The sequence below is a fragment of the Palaemon carinicauda genome, chromosome 39, assembly GCF_036898095.1.
Source record: "Palaemon carinicauda isolate YSFRI2023 chromosome 39, ASM3689809v2, whole genome shotgun sequence".
Classification (NCBI taxonomy): domain Eukaryota; kingdom Metazoa; phylum Arthropoda; class Malacostraca; order Decapoda; family Palaemonidae; genus Palaemon; species Palaemon carinicauda.
This window is the reverse complement of record NC_090763.1, coordinates 39437232-39457231: the sequence shown is the minus strand read 5'-3', so window position 1 is coordinate 39457231 and position 20000 is coordinate 39437232. Positions and strand designations below refer to the sequence as shown.

General features: G+C 39.6%; 1 protein-coding gene across 2 annotated transcripts in view; it reads left to right on the top strand.

The window, feature by feature from the left end:
- The window catches only part of LOC137631137 (tRNA endonuclease ANKZF1-like), a 406209-nt gene that overhangs the window by 365645 nt on the left and 20564 nt on the right, over positions 1 to 20000 (top strand). For both annotated transcript variants that reach the window (XM_068362804.1, XM_068362805.1), the window contains exons 13-14: positions 701 to 842; positions 3435 to 3620. In XM_068362804.1, the coding sequence (XP_068218905.1) occupies positions 701 to 842; positions 3435 to 3620 (328 nt within the window). The remainder of the gene's footprint in view (positions 1 to 700; positions 843 to 3434; positions 3621 to 20000) is intronic.

Below are 20000 nucleotides of genomic sequence, written 5' to 3'. Positions count from 1 at the left end.
TGAAGTATCTTTTTTGTGATAAGCCTAAGGTCTAATTCAGATTTTTAATTTCGAGTGATTTATTATTGGTGTCAATTTTTAATTGTTATTTTCTGTAGAATATATTTGTTTTTGTAAAGTGTGTATTATTTCAATCACCAATAATTATTTCAGTGCTTTGCTCGTATTCCCTGACTAAGAACCAATGTAAAAGGTTGAATAGTTCCGTTAAAAGTATAGTAATCACCCAGTTTTGTTTTGAGTGTAACGCAAAAAGATCTTTGAATAGTCAATGTTCATATATATTATCGTCTGAGATTTGTGTATTATTCTCAGAGCGCGGAGGTATTCTCTTGTGTATCAGATTATGTAATGTAAAGCAGGTGAGTTTTGAGCGGGAATTTACGCAATTCGTTATATGCATATTTTATATAAATTATATATATATATATATATATATACATATATATATATATATATACATATATATTATATAGAAATTATATATAATATAGATCAACTTTCTTATTAATTAAGCATTTTATGAATGTGTGGCTGAAGGATTTATGTTGAGTTGTTTTGATATTTGAACCAGTAGCTTACTGTATTTAGTTGTTTTATCAACCTTCAGTCATGAAAGGTATACTTTTTGTGTAAGCAATACTGAAATAACTTTGTATTCAGAATTTTAAAACTCTATTCTTTTAATTCTTATCTGTAGGTGGCTTATGGAAAATGGTTGTGATCCTAGTATTGCAGATGGACGTGGACATTTACCCTACAATGTATCAAAAAGTAAAGATACAAGAAATCATTTTCAGAGATTTGTTGCTCTACATCCCGAAAAGTTTGACTACTTAAAGGTAAGAACCATTTTTGTATGAATGTAAAGAAGTGTGTAGTTAGTACTTAGTTTATAACTATAGTATTTCTTCTGACTTATCCTAGGATGATATAGACCTAACTTGGAGAACTGCATATTATGTTTATAAGCTCTTTTATCTTTCCAATACCTCATCCAAAGTTTTTAAAATTACATTTTAGATGTTTTTGCACCGTAAGTATGTGCTAAGTCGGACTAAATAGCTTCAACCACTATGGCATAGAAAAGAGTCACTTTTAGCAAATTTATTAAAAAAATTTCTTGATATATGTACAGTATGCAGAGAGATTGGAATTTTTATATGCATACTTAAAGAACAAATATAAAAGATAAACACAAATAATATGCAAAATAGAAAAAAATACAACGCAAAAGGTAAAGCTATAAATAAAACATTTATAAACTCTTAGTATGTAATGAACTTAAAAAGAAGTAAGACTTTGCTAAGTTGGACATAACTCAAATGAAAACCTCCCTCAGTAAGTATGAATCTGACTACAGTAGTAAACAATCTTCTATTTTTGCATCTTGGTCTTTAAAAAAAAAATATTCTTCATTCCTTGTTAACATTCTATGACAATTCAATGATAAAAGGGCGGAGGAAGTTCCTGGAACCGTGCTATCTAAACCAAAATTGTCATCTGTTCTAAACTAGTAAAAATTTAAAGATATAGTATTAAAATGTGTAATAAAATTATCTCTCTCTCTCTCTCTCTCTCTCTCTCTCTCTCTCTCCTCTCTCTCTCTCTCTCTCTCTCTCTCTCACTCTCTCTCTCTCTCTCTCTCTCTCTCTCTCTCATATACTTTCGACTGTGGGAAATGTAAAGTCATGCAGATAGATTATAGTAACCCACAATCAGATTACTCACTGCTGGGTAATGAAATAGAAAATGTGCATCAGGAGGATGATCCTGGTATTATTATCAGCAAGGATTTAAAGTTCACCAAACAGCATAAAAGCTGAAAAGAAAGCACAAAAACTAAAAGGCTACATAAAGAGATAATTCAAATACAGAATCACACAGCTGTACACATCACTAGTAAGACCCCATCTAGAATGCAGAGTCATATTCTGGGCTCCAAGTATTCAGAAAGATATAGATACACCGGAAGCAGTACAAGCTAGGGACACCAAGCTAGTTCCAACACTAATGCAATTTGGATATAGACTGAGAATGGAACGTTTAAACTTATATGATCTAAAAAACTCAAAGATTAAGGCTTAGGACAGTTATTAGGGGCATTTAAAATTCTTAAGGGAATAACAAATGTAGATATTACAACAATCTAATCTCGCTTAGCACAAATCAGTCCAGAGGTAACAGATACAAACTGGAATTGAAAAGATACACCACCACTCAATATGGCAATTTCTTTACATACAAAATAGCAAATACTTGGAATAGACTTCCAGCAGATGTAGTAAACAGTAACACGGTAAATGAGTTCAAGAATAATTTAGATAAGATCATAAGAACTTTCTAAATGCTTAAACTAAATTGCTCTCTCTCTCTCTCTCTCTCTCTCTCTCTCTCTCTCTCTCTCTCTCTCTCTCTCTCTCTCTCTCTCTCTCTCTCTCTCAAAAATTATGTTCTTAATTATCAAATTAAAATAGTTTAAAGGCCATGAAATATATTCAACTCTACTCAAAATTATTTTTCCTTATTTGATATAAAGAGCAGTCAGAAAAAAAAATTATTGATACTGATATCCTGCAACTGTAACAAGGTAATTCGCAGTAAAGGCCAATTTAATTTTGGATAGACCTTGGTGTTTAATATACAGTCGATATGGAAAATTTAAGTAGAGTTCAACATATTTCATTTTATGATATCTTTAAAGAGATGAAGTCAATGCTAACAGAGAGAGCATCTATAAATGAAAGGTTTTCCAAAGATTTAAAAATAAAACCATAACCTACTTATTAAAAATAGACCCCAAATTATTGGTGGAACAGTGAAACATTGCATTCCTCACAACAGTTATTTTTAGGCAGGAATCCTATCAAATCCAAAAGGGAAGACAGTTGAAAATGCAATAAATGAAAGAGGGGTATGTCGTTTTATCATGTAGGCCTATATGAGGGAAAACTGGATAATAAGGAACCACTGGTGCTCCTCAGTATTTATTGCTAGATTGTTCCATTACTTTACCAGATGCATATATCTTTTTAAAGGAAGTGGGAAAATGTTTAATAAGTTTTAGGGGTAAATTTCAATAAATCTACCTTCTGGAGAAGAAGCCTTATGAACAACAGGGTAGGCTCATAGGAATAGAGAGAGAGAGAGAGAGAGAGAGAGAGAGAGAGAGAGAGAGAGAGAGAGAGAGAGAGAGAGAGAGAGAGAGAGAGAGAGAATATATATATATACACATGCATACATACATACAGTAAAAATTTTTCATGTGACCCATTGTTAATAGTGTGATCAGTAGATTAAACAAGATTAAAGAGAGGTAATTGTGTTGGTCTTTAAATATATTAGGTAGGAAATGTTAACAACACAGTCCTACATAACCATGATTTCAACTTTTGATCATGTAGAGTAGTTGAAAAAGAAATTAATTTCTTTAGGCAAACATCCCAGTACCTTTAACCCCAGAAGAGGAGGAAAAGCAAGCGGCTGTATTAGCAGAGCGAAAAAAGGCAAAAAAGAAGGCTCAAAAAGAAAGAGAAAAGAAAAGAAAGGAAGAAGAAGAAAAAAGGAAGAAAGAAGAAGAGGAAAAAGAGAAATTTTTGAAACTAAGTGACAGGGAAAAGGTATGTAATGTTTTCATTGTGTTTTGTTTCTATCATCACTAGTAAAAGGGCAATAGTGACAACTCTTAGCCCCATTTATATTATACCTTAGATTATTGTAATTAGAATATTTATTAATATGTGTATCATATGTGTTGCTAAACCACCCTTTGATCTTTTGCGCCTTTTCATTTATAACACAAAAGTTGATTTGGTGGTCAATCCTTTGCTATTATGTAGCAAAGGCTTGTAAAAACTTGAAAGAAAAAAAAGGGGAAAAGTGTGTTTCAACCCCCAAAGAAAATTTTATGCACATCTTGAGTTAAAGATGTGAAAATGAATATGATATAGAGAGAAGGCAGTGTAGCAGATGTGGGAATTGAAGGTTTGGCAGGTAATATTAGTGCACATGCAAAAAGTACTATTGCAGACATCTTGCAACCAAAAGAGGGTAAAGTTAAAGACTTAAAAATTTCTTCTGATTAATCTGTCAAAAAAAGGAATCAACAATTTTTCAGCTGTTAACCATTTGGGAATTTGAGTGTACAGTGCATGTTTCCAAGTGCTAAAATGATGCAGCACTTTGTTTAATATTATAATATGTAAAAATACATGGTATTTGTTTTCAAGAGCACGCTCTCCATTTACTCCAAAATTATGCAGTCCTACAGCTCTCTTCTTCTTGTACAGTAATTAGGAGGTTCTTTAAATAGGGGGAAAGCAAAGAATTTCAAGATCTGCTGAGCAAGGAGGGAGGGGTTATAAAAAAAAACTACCTTGGTTTCTTCACTAAACGACCTGGAACTAACATCGTCAACATAACTGAACCTAGCAGAAGTTCGCAATGCCAGCGTACATAAACAGAAGTTCGTGATGCCAGCGTACATTTAACAAAATACAGTATAAACTAAATTAAAAATGGAGTAATTACTCCAAAGTGTCCATAGATTATACAATTCACAAATAGTGACACTTTTGAGTAATTGATCCATTTTCAATTTAGTATCTATTTTGAATATATGGTATATCAAATGTACACTGGCATCATGAACTTTGTTTATGTACGCTGGCATCACAAACTTCTGTTAGGTTGATTATGTTAACGTTGTTAGTTCCAGGATGTTTAGTTATGAAATCAAACTAGTATTTTTATAACCCCTCCTCCAATGCTCAACATATCTTGCCATGTTTTTGCTTTCCCCCATTTAAAGAACCTCCTAATTACTGTACAAGAAGAGGAGAGCTGCAGGACTGCATAATTTTGGAGTAAATGGAGAGCGTGCTCTTGTAAAGAAATACCATGTATTTTTATGAATGGTGGAAAATACTCGAGCATAAACAACTAATTAAATGTTTCGTGAATTAGGATTTTCTTTTTTCTTATTTTGTACTATTGTAAGAGTTGTGTGTAGAAAATCATGCTTATATGTCATTGGCCATAACTGCATAACACCCCTTTGAAGAAACTAGCTAATAAGTTTATCATCATCTATGTCTTTGCTGCTTGTATATCTTATAAACTCACTCAGTGCACACAGGAGGAGATGATGATTGTAGTTAATAAGCTAACATGTATCCTTATACAATAGTTAGCAATATAACAGCATGGTTAGCGTAGCTTTGGTAATTACCCGGCATTAGGGTTTTATGTCTGACTATAGTATGTAGAACTCCCATTTGAATATTAGTCTATAGTTTTAATTACACTAGTCACCTTTGCAACTGATATGTATACGTTACATAGATATCATACAATAGATGCCACATGAACCAAGCTCGTATATGTGTAGATGACAGCCATCTTGCTCCAGTAACTTATCAAGGTCGCTAGGTAGAAATCCAGTTTTCACCATTGTTTATTATTAGTTTGCTTATGTTTTATGTTGCCTTTGGCTGCACATACAAACTTACAGTATAGTCAAAATTAAAGAGTAATCACACAGAAATATACTCACAAACTTATATATATATATATATATATATATATATATATATATATATATACAGTATATATATTTATATATTTACACACACATATATATATATATATATATATATATATATATATATATATAGATTTTTATGTGTGTATTTATATATACTGTACATATATACAGTATATACATATATATATATATATATATATATATATATATATATATATATATATATATATATATATATATATATATATATATACTGAGTAAAGCCTCTAGATGCAAATTTAATTTGTTCTGGAATGGCTTTCATGTCCTGATTTTTTCATATGGTCAGTCACTTTTTACATGTAAATCACCTAATTCGTTTTAAGCTCTACAAAAATACCACATTTAATTTTATAATAAAGCTATAAACTACAGTGAAATATTGTTGAATACATTTAAATCATTCAATATACCTAACATTATTGCTAATACCTTTAAATAAAGTGGTAATTAAAACATAATGCAATAATAAATGAAAAATAAAACGATGCACAATGCAATACTGTACATAGTAGTAGTTTGGCTAGGGCACCAGTCATCTGTTGATATAATACTGCTAGAGAGTAATTATTGGTTCTTTAACTGGCCAGAAGGTTCTACATTGGATCTCTCTCTCTCTCTCTCTCTCTCTCTCTCTCTCTCTCTCTCTCTCTCTCTCTCTCTCATTACAGCCTATTTTGTCTCTGCCTACATATAAAGAGTAATTATTGGTCCTTTCACTGGCCAGACAGTACTACATTGGATCCATCTCTCTGGTTATAGCTCATTTTGTCTTTACCTGCACTTACACCGAATAGTCTGGCCTATTCTTACCACATTCGCCTCTGTCCTCATACACCTGACAATACTGAGATTACCAAACAATTCTTTTTCCCTCAAGGGGTTAACTAATGTAATTGTTCAGTGTACCAGAGAATTAAAAATTCTCAGTTGTGGCATATTGGAGTTTAAATCTTATAGGTGTTTTTATAAGTCAACCTCACTAATTATAGATGTAAAATTGTTCTACAATTATTATATCAAATTATGGTTTGTTTTACACTTCCAAAATATAACTATTTGGGACAGCAGTCCAACTCCATTGTTGGAGTCTGAAAGTTTTTGTAAATTGTATTGAAATGAGACAGTTATCATCACAGCCCCACTCACCGTGATGAAGACATATGCATGAACACATACCGAATAGGAAATAGTCTGTAATAGGAGGTACAATTTTTATATAGAAACATTAGGTCCATGTAAAGGAAATGCTAAAAGACGTACAGTCTTTTCCTTATTTCCAAAAACAAGCAAATGTAACAGAATTGGTGCAACAATGTTTACATTTTTAATGCTTAAAAACAAGAAATGATTACTCCAGTAACATCGTATGGAAAAGAATACGGAAAAAATAAGGCTACCTTTTGACTCTTCAATATAAAGAGTTAATAACAAAATGCAGATTAGAAGAACATTCAACTTGCACTATGAACACTGTACAGTCCCAAAGTGTACTGTCCATAAGAGTCCATGCACAACATTGAAAAGCTGGTTTAATCACATTACCAGCTGCCACAATGAAGTGTTTAATCTCCCCCAGTTGTTGCAAGTAATGTTTGATAAACACTCTTGAAGACTTCCATCCAGTATAGGCTTGTAAGCCTTCAAAGTACAGACACAGGAAGAAGTTTAAGGAAGAGGGAACTTTACTGGGTTCATGATCTGCTGGAATACTGTCCGGGTCAGACCTTCTGATGAAAAAGGTGAGTTTGGACCTCAATTGTTTCAAGGATAGATTAGATCCTATTGTTTCCTCTTTAAAAAGTTGACTGCATTGAAAAGCTCCACTCTTTGACAAGTAAGCTTTAAGGCATTCCACAGGGCAAAAAGAAGGATCTTCCTTCAGAGGGATGATCTTCCAAGGCCCCAACGTCTCGTGGGGAATTTTTTTTTAGCCAGGAATGCAGAATCTGTATATACAGTAACTTCTCCCGACTCCAAGAATTCAATATGGCCATCATCCTTTGATAGCTCTACAATCTCGCCGAAAGTAAGATCCTTCAATGAAGCAGAATGGTTATCTATTGAGGAGGGTAAGTGCTAGACTTTATCGGAAGACCATGAAATGGATTTGAGGGAGCATTCGGTTTCAGTTTAACACAAGCCTTAGGGATCTTGTTGAACAATTCGCTGTTAAGGTCTATGTCGAAAGCATAAACAATAGGTCTGGTTAGGGCTGATTTACATGAGGAAATAGTTGTAGAGGCCAGACCCTGGTCATAGAGTGAGACAAAAAAATGGTAAGCAGAATTCTATTGTAATAGAAGTGGGCTTGCGTTGCTTAAACTCCACCTATTTTTTTCCCCAAAGATAAATATTGTCTCTTTGTAGTACAGGACTTGTATTCTTCTATGAAATCAATCCTGTCCTTTGAAACTCTGTATTTTCTATTAGCTGCTAGGACGAGAAAATCATGAGCTGAAGGTTCTTCGTTATCCAGGAAGAAGCAAAGACAGTCTCCTGTTGAACAGTTTGGGACACCACTGGTGTCGTCAGAGGGATCTGACGAGGTATGAGTTCTAGAACAAGAGGGTACCAATTGCTCTTGAGCCAATTGGGGGCCACTAGGATAGCTGTTTCCGAAGGTTTATAGTTTGTCCAGAACCCTCACAAGGAGATTGAACAGTAGAAAAAGATAAATGTGAGTCCACTGATTCCAATCCAGTGACATCGCATCTATCCCCACTGCATCAGAGTCTAGATTCGGTGCTATGTAACGGGGAAGCTTCTTTTTAAAGTTTATCGCAAAGAGATCGACTTGCAGTTCAAGGAATTGTTCTAGAATAAAACAGAATGATTTTTCATCCCGGGACCATTTTGTTTCCAGAGGCTTGAATCTTGAAAGGGCATCTGCCGTCACATTGCGAACCCCTTCTAAATGAACTGCTGAGAGATGCCAATTTCTCCCCTTCGATAAAGAGAGAGTGGCCAGAGTCATGTGATTGATCTGTGGAGATCTTGAACCCTGTCTATTGATTCAGTGGACTACAGTCTTGCTGTCGAGGACTAACCTGATGTGTTAGTTCCTCTTTGGGTTCAATTTCTTCAGAAGGAGAAACACTGCCATCGCTTCCAGAATTTTAATATGAAACTGTTGAAATGCAACTGACCACTAACCCTATATCTTCTTGGCTGAGGTTTGACCTCCCCAACTCTTTTCCAAGACATCTGTGTAGATTGTCACCGATGGAGAAGGGAACTTCAGGGGAACATGAGTCTGAGCTGTTTGCACAGTAGATCCTGGGTTTTGTGGTGATGATCTCTTTGAGCATTTGATGCCTTTCTTCTCCAGACTGTTGGCATCCTTGAGTCTTGCTTTCAGGATGGGATTTGTAATCTCTGCAAATTGTAGCGAACCTAAGACTTTTGGTAAATTTTTATATTCAAACAATAGTTTTTTCTGCTTAAAAAATACGGAATATGATGTAATTATAGGTGTTTTGAACGTTTCCGATGCTTTAGAATTACGGAAAATAACCGTCTTTGAGCTATGTCACTCCAGATTCCAAACACCTAAATAAGCACTAAATTCACACAAAAAAAAAAAAAATCACAAAAAACACGAGAAATGGCGTTTTTTTTTATGTGCACCCCCTCCTTTCCCACAGGAAATGATGGGAAACGGGGTTTTTTCTTTATAGGATTACAGATTCCAACCACCCAAAAAGCACAAAGTTCACAAAGAAATTAGCAATGTCGAGAAAACACAAGCAAAGGGAATTTACACAATGCCATCCCTCCCCCATGGGAAATGTCGGAAAATGGCAGTTTTTTTTCATTAGGCTCATGCCTAATAGTTGCTGCTGCTAGGATTTGCTCCTGGTAAGCTCTCCTAGCTAGAGAGAACACATGCAGATCCAGGTGGAAGGTCGCTAAATGGGTTTAGGCCAGAACCAGGAAGAGATTATATTTAGGGTAGTTCCCAATAAGCATTTCCAGATACGACTGGTGCAACAAAGCAGCAGCCAGTCTCTCTTTGGCATCCAATTATTCATTTAAAAGGAAATCAGGAATTCTGGGCAATCTTTCATTAAACTGCTTACCTCCAATGTCTCTGTCCAGTTTGCCAACCTTGAAGGTGCACTGGACATCTTCCCAACAGTCATATGGGAGAGCAAGAAAAACAGACGCACTCCTCGAGTATTGGCAAAGGTCTACTACCTTCCACTACTGCCTTCTTAGCAGCCTCCAGACTCTTTTAGGCAAAAGGAAAGACATTATCTTTGGGAGCTACAAAAGTTGTTTGCTTCTAGTCAAAAGCAGAAAGTTGAGTATTAGTAAACTAAGCTGACTTGAGCTCCTTGACCAACAGCGTTTGAACCTTACCATGATCTAAGATGATCGTGTCCTTGGGAATTGTATCATATCTAATAGACACTTTGGAACTTAACCTAACATAGCTGAAAGATTAATTCTTGGATTGTAAAACTCTAAGTCCGAAACCGGTTTATAGCCCATGCCTTCACCAATATAAAGGTACCCCTCACTCAGAACCATATGTCCTGTATAACGCCAAGGGTTCATTGCCGTTCATTCTGGCAGACTCGAGGCTGGTGGAGCCTTTGCCTTTGGTGCCTGTTGAAGCGCCTCTATCTTCGCCTCCAAGGACGCTTGTGACTTCTTATGCTCTGTATGGATATTTTCCATGAACACTTTCATGGAAGCCATTAACTCCAAATGACCAGGGAATAAGGGGGCAGTTGGAGTCGGAAGAGGAGTGGAAGACAAGGCAGGTGTATCAGACATAGGAACATGAATCAGTAAAGAAGCACTGGGGATAGTGCTAACCTGCTGACTGTCGAGAGAGTTAAAGTTATCCGAGGCCTTCGTTGTCAGCAACAGTCTTTCTTTTTCCAACGTAACGGAAGAGGTTGTTGACACGTTGTCAGCATCCAAATTCATGTCCTGAAGCGCATCTAGGACTTTATTTGCAGGAACTAGCGGAACCTATGGAAACTGAACCGTTGGTATCTGATGACTGTACACTGCAGTCACATAAGCCCTGGGGAATAGGAGACCTTTTAATTCCATTGGAGGAAGATAAGAGGAACCTTGTTGAAAGCTCTTTTGAAACCCCCTCGCCCAGTGTCTTATGGTTTTCTGGCCCACTCTCAATTCTTTAGAAATGTCAGTAGCGTAGAAGCCAGAGTGGAGGAGATCCTTGCATATGTTGCAATTTGATGGTTCCCAAATAACGAAGGATCCCTTGAAAACATGAGTCTGCATGTTTCCGGCAGGTCTTATGACCATAAGGCATCTTTACCCTCCTAGTGCAGGTTACCGTAGAACACTCCATGTCCTGAGCAACCTGTAAAGATAGAAAAATTTCAATGAGTAATTGACGCCATAGAAAATTTTCAAATCATAAAATATGAAATGTACAAAAAATACATAATTAAATTATTATTTTATAAATATTGTAAATAGATTCACATCAACTAGCTACCACTGGCTACAGCTAAGACTACACTACAATGGAGACTCATGCCAAACAGCTCAGAATTTTATGTGAAATCTTAACTAGTGGTAGAATACAGGGAAAGAAAAGATTCATATCAATAGAACACTTTCTCCCCGAAACTGGTTGCTCAGACAACCTAAGATGGCGAAATCAGGTACCAATTGACCTTAGGCGGCAGTAGCTGTGCCCTAAGGCGACAGCTATATAGAGCCGACCTTGGCCCAAGGTCTAACTTTTCCGTACTTGGTAGATAAGTCGACGCAATGGTGTAGATAGACATTGCTAAGTTGACAGCCTGGGAACAATCCCATAGGGAATAGACAGAGTAAAGCCCGCCATACACGCAGAGTTTTAACTGACAGTGCGCTGAACTGACAGTCCTACCGGGATATCTAGAGTGCCCACACACTATTCAGTTCTCCCAACCGACTAACCTCAGTTGACAAACAGCCAGCACCGTGGTAACATCTCTTCCTACCCAACATCTGCCGAGCTAAACTGACGTGGAAAAAATAAAAGCACCAAAATTAAATGGTGTAAACATTGGTTCTGTGGCATGAAAACTTACTCTACTAAATTCTGTGATGTAGTGAAGTAAAACTAACATATGGAGAATGTGTAAAAGTTTATATATATATATATATATATATATATATATATATATATATATATATATATATGTATGTATGTAAATATATATATATATATGTATATATATAAATGTATATGTGTATATATATATTTTATATATATATATATATATATATATATATATATATATATATATATATATATATGTATATATGTATATATATATGTATATGAATATACAGTATGTATATATATACATTATATATATATATATATATATATATATATATGTGTGTGTGTGTGTATATATATAATGTATATATATACACTGTATATATAGATATATATATATAAATATATATATATATATATATATATATATATATATATATATATATATATATGTGTGTATATATATATATATATATGTATATATATATATATATATATATATATATATATATATATATATATGTATGTATATGTATATATATATATATATATATATATATATATATATATATATATATATATATATATATATATATATATGTATATATATATATATATATATATATATATATATATATATATATATATATATATATATGTTTATATGTATATATATGTATATATATATGTTTATATATATATATGTATATATATATATATATATATATATATATATATATATATATATATATGTATATATATACATTTATATATATGTATATATATATATTTTTGGGCTCAAGCCATGTCGTCCTGATGGAAGTTCCTATAGGGTAGCTTCCTAGGGTATATTACAACTACGGCGATATTCCCAGAGAATTTACCTTAAGGTACCAGAATTCTAACTCCTGGAGCGAGTATCCCTCGTGAAAGGGATATCGCGACATATCAGAGGACGTATTCTAGACACGTCACATGGCAATCTACGACCTGAACAGAGATTCGTCTCGTAGGAGGGAGATTGACGAGATACGAATTTGGGAAAGAAAAAGGGGAGCCGCTCCCAAGGCTTCCCTATCCCCCGATTCGTATGCGTGCCTGGCGCCAATCCTGGCGCCATCTGTATTCCTTTTTGCGTAGCTTAACAACTCGGTGTTTTTTCCTGTTTTCTCGCAAATCTTGGATTTATTCAGCTTTTCATGGCTTCTTCGTCTTCGTTGACCTCGGATAAGTTGAGTATAGTGTCTGTTATGTATAAATGTAGGCTCTTGGTAAAATTTTGAGTGATTAATAGGATTAATCTTTGATACAAGAGCCGTAGCCTACCAGAGGTGTCCTGGACACTGTCACTCGCTAGGTATAAATTAGTTAGTCAGAGTGACATTCCTGGTTGTTTTGCTTAATAAATTTTAGCTATTTAGCTTTACATAGGATTTCCTTTCGTGCTTAGTATTATTTGGCGAAGTATTCGCCATTCTGGCCTACGCTAGGCCATGTAGCCTAGTCGTTTGGTCCTAGTACTTAATGCATGATTTTGGTTTTTCCGAGTGTAATTAAAATTTTATTGAAGCTTTAGGCTATATTTTATACATTTTAGACTGTGTGGAATATTTCCAAGATTGTATACGTGAGAGTTTCGGTGAATTAGGTAATCGATTCTCTTGGTGCCTAGGCTAATTGCTTATGGAGCCTTAGTATACTTTATTATACTCCCCGGTTGCTTTCTTTTCTTCGGAGAAGGTATGCAATCCCTTTCCCTCTGTTTAAGCCTTGGGCTTATCCCTAAGTGGTTTTTTCCGAATTTATTTTCGATAAAACTATACTAGGGTGTTACTGTACCTTCCTGTTCCAGCAAAGTCTGGTTCAAAGAGGGACAGAACAACAGAGTTTTTAGTCTGAGTCCGTGTTGTCTGGCTTGGGGCAGAGTCTCCCTCGCTGACCTAACACTTACAAAGGGAGCTTAGCTCCCTTAGGTCACTATCGAAGGTTTCTGTAAGTTATGATTCCTTCTTGTGTGATCGACCAGACTAAGTCCTGTTGCTGTTCTCGGGGAGGATAAAATCTTCCCTTGGGAGTAGCAACGCCTTCCTTGCTTTGGTGCTCTGGAAGTTGGCAGGTATTATACTACTGTGCTGGCCCTTTCCCTTAGATCTCCCTTAGGCTAAGACAAAGTTCTTGGCTGCGGGTGATCTGTCACTAAAGCAAGGTTGGCAGGACCCTCTTGTCCCTTCCCCCTCTATCTCCGTAATGGCCTAGCCATTACTGTACTGTACCTTGCCGGCCGGCAGAGCTGGCCGGCAGGGGTATTACTGTACTGTATGTCATTCTACTTCTGGACCTAGTATAGGTTGGGATGTGGAATTGACTAAGCCCATTGCCGGCCGGCAGAGATGCTGGACGGCAAGGGTCTTATGTTTTCGAGTGCTGCCCGGACCTCTCTTGGTCCCTCATCCATGCCTGCCGGCAGAGCCGGACGGCATTGGTCAAGGAAGCCTGAATTAAGTTTCTCCCCTTCCTTATATGCACTCTTTCGGTTGCCGGGCTTGGGGGGTTGTGTACACTCTTATCCCGGCATCCATTCTATTTTCTTCTAGTGCTGTACCTGTCCCGGCTGCCGGCCTATGAGGCCGGCAGCCGGGCAGGTGTAGTCTTCTGGTTCTTTTGCTGCCGGCTGGCATCGGTCTTGTACCTTTGCCGGCCGGCTTATGTCAGTCCTTGGCTGCCGGTCACCAAGAGTGTGGCCGGCAGCTGGGTACTACCTTGTGTAGTTGCTGGCCGGCAATCATTGCCGGCCAACACTGGCTGTTGCTGGCCGGCAGCTGCTGCCGCCGGCACAGGCATTTGAACCAGAGGGCTGCCGCCCTATAGCTGTTAAGTAGTATACTTTAAAGCTAATTGTGGTGTGTGCCGGCCGGCAAAGGCAGGCCGGCACACATCCTCCTATACTGTACTAGTATTCTTCTGTATAGCATATACAGTAAGAAGAAAACTATAGTAAAAGTTTAGGTACAGCACTGTATCTTCTAACACTATTGTGTTTTCTTGCACAGCCCTTTGCTGTTGCCCTCAGACAGGAAGCAGAGTTCTTCCCCGTCTATTATCCAGGATTTTAAAATCATTGCCTAGGTGTGAGCTCCACCTGTTTCCTCTGGAAACCTTGCATTGGTTACTCTAGTAGAGATAAACCATTTTGATTTTATTATCTGGAAGGCTGCAACAATGGGTTGTGAGGGAAACACAAGTGTGTGTCTTTCCTTTATGAATTGTTATGCTATACTATGCATATCCAGTGATACATAGTTCACTTGATACTCATGGAAATTTCTTCTCTTTACAGGAGGACCCTCCGAAGTGCGGAAATGTTTTCTGCAATGTCCGCAGCAAGAACCTCTGCGGACATGAGTGTTGTAGGAGACACGCAGCATGCGCTGTCTCCAAGGATGATCTCCAGTATTGGGACCCTCAGGTATGTACTGTATGCACTAACCTGATTACTGAGGCTTTTGATTCCCCTAGAACGGCGGAATCAAGGGATATAGCTAGGGAAAAGCTTCGTACTTGGGTAAGGGGCTTCAAGAAGAACACCTCTGGCCCTTATCTTCCAAGTGAGAAGATGAGGGCGTATCTTTTTCCCCAGGCATCAGCTGAGGCAGTGATTCCCCAGCCTCAAGAGGAGATCCCTCAAGATCAAGTCCAGGTGGACGAGGAAGTCGCAGATGCGATGCAAGACATCCAGTTGTGTGACAGGATGTCTGACCTGGACGAACGTTTGGAAGAAGACCTCCTGGCAGAAGGTCAGGATCAAGTTCAAACCCCGGATGTCGTAGAGGATGAGGTCGACGAGGTGTCGGCTACTCCGGTTCAGATGCCGGAGCCTATCCCCTCAACATCGGCTGGTCTCCCAGTAGAACTGGGACAGGCCCTCTCTTCGATTGTTGGAATGATCCAACAAATGCAGAAGGAGAATCAGGAGAAGGCGGCTGCAATGGAACTGCGTATGCAGTCCCTGGCAGAATCACATGGGCCCCGGAAAAGGCTCAATGTGAAAGACCTTCCCATATGCTCAGATGCTAACCCATGGAGGTATGCTGAGCACATGCCGATGACGACTGGAAAGATCGTCATCTCGGATAAGCTGGGTTCAGTTCCCCTAGAGGAGGTAGAATTCTGGCCCAGCAAGGCATCATATCCGGACTGCTATGTCCGGCTGAGAAAAGAACCAGCTTCAAGGGAGGAGACAGAGCCGAAGGAGGTCATTATTATGGACCACGCTAAGGCTCAAGCCCTACTTTCATCCTCGATGAAAGAGAGGGGCTTCTCGAATTCGAAGGTAGCTGCATTGAGCAAGAAGCTCCCTTCGTTTGTGTCCTCTCCTGATAGAGCCTTCCCCTTTTTACAGAAAGGGTTTGCGGCTGTCCTAAAGGCAGTCGAGGCCGGCAAGCCTTGCCCCTCCCTGGAGGAGTGTAAACCCTTGTCGCTGGCTCTACCTATGGACCACAAAGACTGGAAGGATGTCCATCTGACATTCTCAGTGGGAAAGTTGGAGGCTGATATTGCCGGACGGCAATTCGGCGAGGACCTCCCCAAGCTGTCCGAATCTCTTTTACGAAGAGAGTTCGAGACAAAAGAAAGACTGGCTGCCTCAATGTCTCATCAGACTACTCTCGAGACGATGGCAAGTGACCCCAAGGTCCATGAAATGTTCATGGTAGTGGCTAAGTCTCACCTAGCCACAGTGACGAAGGACCTTCATAGCTTCGTCAAGGCAAGGAGAGCTTGCAGGGAGTTCGTGTTCACCGGGGCTTCGGTGAGACACGAGCCAAGGAAGTTAATCTCCTCCAACATTTGGGGAAAAGACCTTTTCCCTACCGATGTGGTCAAAGAGGTTGTTGATAAGGCCGCCGTGGAGAATAGAAACCTTCTCCAGAAGTGGGGCCTGGCTATCAAAAGAAAATCTTCCCCGGATGAGGGTCCTCAACCAAAGAGGAAGAATATGAAGACTAGGCTACCATTTCGGCCAGCCAAGCCTTATAGACAGCAACAGCAACTGCAATTGCCTTTGCCTCCAGTGCCCCAGATGGTGGCACAAACCCCGACTGCCTTTCAGTGGGTACCCCAGGCTGTGCCAGGTCAGTCAACCACATTCGCCCCAACGTTCGAAGGACAGTCTTCTTCCTTTCGTGCAAAACCTAGAGGAGCAGCCAGAGGCTCGTCTAGGCGCCCCTCAAGGGGAAGGGGATTCAGAGGTGGTCGTGGTCAGGGAGGCAAGACCTCAGGACGGCAGTCCAAGTGAAATGATACCGGTAGGAGGGAGACTGATGAAATTTTGGGATCGCTGGACCTTCGATCCCTGGGCCCAAAGCCTACTCAAGAATGGACTGGGTTGGAGCTGGTACAGCACTCCACCCCCATGCCTTCGGTTTTTCCAACACTCCACCCCCATTTTGGAGGAGTACGTTCAAGAACTGTTGGAGAAAAATGTGATCCGAAAGGTGAAGTCCATCAAATTCCAAGGGAGGCTGTTTTGTGTTCCCAAGAAAGACTCAGAAAAGCTCAGAGTCATTCTGGACTTGTCACCACTCAACAAGTTCATAGTGAATTGCAAATTCAAGATGCTAACACTGCAACACATAAGGACCTTACTGCCCAAGAGGGCATACTCAGTCTCTATAGACTTGTCAGACGCCTATTGGCACATTCCAATCAGCCGTCGACTCTCCCCCTACCTAGGGTTCAGGCTACAACGGAAACTGTACGCCTTCAGAGCCATGCCATTCGGGCTAAACATAGCCCCAAGGATTTTCACGAAGCTTGCGAGCGCAGCTCTCAAACAATTACGCCTAAAGGGAATTCAGGTAGTAGCCTACCTGGACGACTGGCTGGTGTGGGAAGCATCCGAGACCGAATGCTTGCAAGCTTCCAGTCAGGTGATCCAGTTCCTAGAGTACCTAGGCTTCAAGATCAACAAGAAAAAGTCTCGACTTTCTCCATCCCAAAAGTTCCAGTGGCTGGGAATCCACTGGGACCTTTTGTCACACAGTTTCTCCATCCCAATGAAGAAAAGGAAGGAGATAACGGGCTCTGTCAAGAGACTTCTAGATTCCGAAAGGATATCAAGACGCGAACAGGAGAGGGTACTAGGCTCTCTCCAGTTTGCTTCAGTGACAGACCCAGTGCTAAGAGCACAGCTAAAGGATGCAACCGGAGTTTGGAGAAGGTATGCATCAAACGCGCGAAGAGACCTGAGAAGACCAGTGCCGCCTCGGCTACGTACTCTTCTCAGACCTTGGTCCCAAGCCAGACATCTAAAGAAGTCGGTTCTTCTTCAGCCACCTCCCCCGTCGATGACGATTCACTCAGACGCCTCAAAGGAGGGATGGGGAGGTCACTCTCATCGGAAAAAAGTCCAGGGGACTTGGTCCAAGCTATTCAGGACCTTTCATATAAACTTTCTAGAAGCTATGGCAGTGCTCCTTACCTTAAAGAAAGTCTCCCCGCGTCACTCGATCCACATAAGATTGGTGACAGACAGCGAGGTGGTTGTGAGATGCTTGAATCGACAAGGGTCGAGGTCACCACCTCTCAACCAAGTGATGTTAGCCATTTTCCGATTGGCGGAAAAGAAGAAGTGGTACCTGTCGGCAGTTCACCTTCAAGGAGTCCGCAATGTGACAGCGGACGCTCTATCCAGGTTCACACCGATAGAGTCGGAATGGTCCTTAGACGCAGGATCATTTTCCTTCATTCTGAATCAAGTCCCAGAACTGCAAATAGACCTCTTTGCGACGAAAGACAACAAGAAGTTGCCCCTGTACGTGTCCCCGTACGAGGACCCCTTAGCGGAAGCAGTGGACGCAATGTCCCTCGACTGGAACAGATGGTCCAGGATTTATCTGTTCCCTCCTCACAACCTTCTGTTGAGGGTCCTCAACAAACTGAGATCCTTCAGGGGGGTAGCGGCAATAGTGGCCCACAAGTGGGCGAACAGTATGTGGTTCCCCTTGGCGTTGGAACTACAGATGAAGTTCGTGCCGCTACCACATCCAGTTCTGACCCAGCGAGTCCAGAAGTCGACTGTCTGCGCTTCATTACAGAAAACCCAGACCCTGCAGCTCATGATTTTCTCGCCCTAGCGGTGAGAAAGCGCTTCGGGATTTCGAAAGCCAGCATAGACTTCCTAGAGGAATACAAGTGCAAATCGACTAGAAGGCAATATGAGTCATCTTGGAGAAAATGGGTGGCCTTTGTAAAGGCAAAGAATCCGCAGGAGATCTCAACAGATTTCTGCTTATCTTTCTTCATCCACCTCCATGGCCAAGGATTGGCAGCTAACACGATTTCAGTGTGTAAATCGGCTTTGATGAGACCCATTTTATTTGCCTTCCAGATCGACCTAGGTAACGAGATCTTTAATAAAGTTCCGAAAGCCTGCGCTAGGCTCAGACCTTCAGCACCTCCAAAGCCCATCTCATGGTCTTTAGACAAAGTTCTTCATTTCGCCTCCTTGTTGAGCAATGAAGAATGTGCGTTAAAGGATTTGACGCAAAAAGTTATTTTCCTATTTGCACTCGCGTCCGGGGCCAGGGTTAGTGAGATCGTAGCCCTCTCGAGAGAGGCAGGTCGTGTTCAGTTCCTGGATGGGGAGGAGCTGAACCTGTTTCCGGATCCTACGTTTCTCGCCAAGAATGAGTTACCCACCAACAGGTGGGGTCCCTGGAGAATCTGCCCTCTGAAAGAAGATGCATCTCTATGTCCAGTAGAATGCCTAAAGGTCTATCTTCGTAGAACTTCAGACTTCAAGGGTAGTCAACTATTCAGGGGAGAAACATCAGGCTCAAATTTATCTCTGAATCAACTCAGAGCGAAAATGACATATTTTATTCGCAGAGCGGATCCTGACAGTACACCCGCAGGTCACGATCCGAGGAAAGTTGCCTCATCCCTAAATTTCTTTAATTGTATGGATTTTGAACATCTCCGTTCATACATGGGCTGGAAGTCTTCCAGGGTGTTCTTTCGCCACTATGCGAAGCAAGTAGAGGAACTTAAGAGATCTGTGGTAGCAGTGGGTCGTGTAGTTAACCCTACTGTTTAACTCTGCGAGGAACAGTGGTCTTAATTGGGACGATTAAGTCCAGGGTGAGTGTGTAGGTACATACTGTACTACAAACTAAATAAGGGCACCAAGTGCCCATATAGACTGTTCCTTCTTTCAAAGGTGAACCTTGCATAAGTTCAGACATGTGTGCCAAGCGTTTCTAACGCTAATGTGATTGATTTGTAATACAGATTTTGTATGACTTGATACCTTGGTATCTTATTAAAGTGGTGTTTAATGGTTTTTCTTTCAGATAAACAAGTTCTGTTTACTAT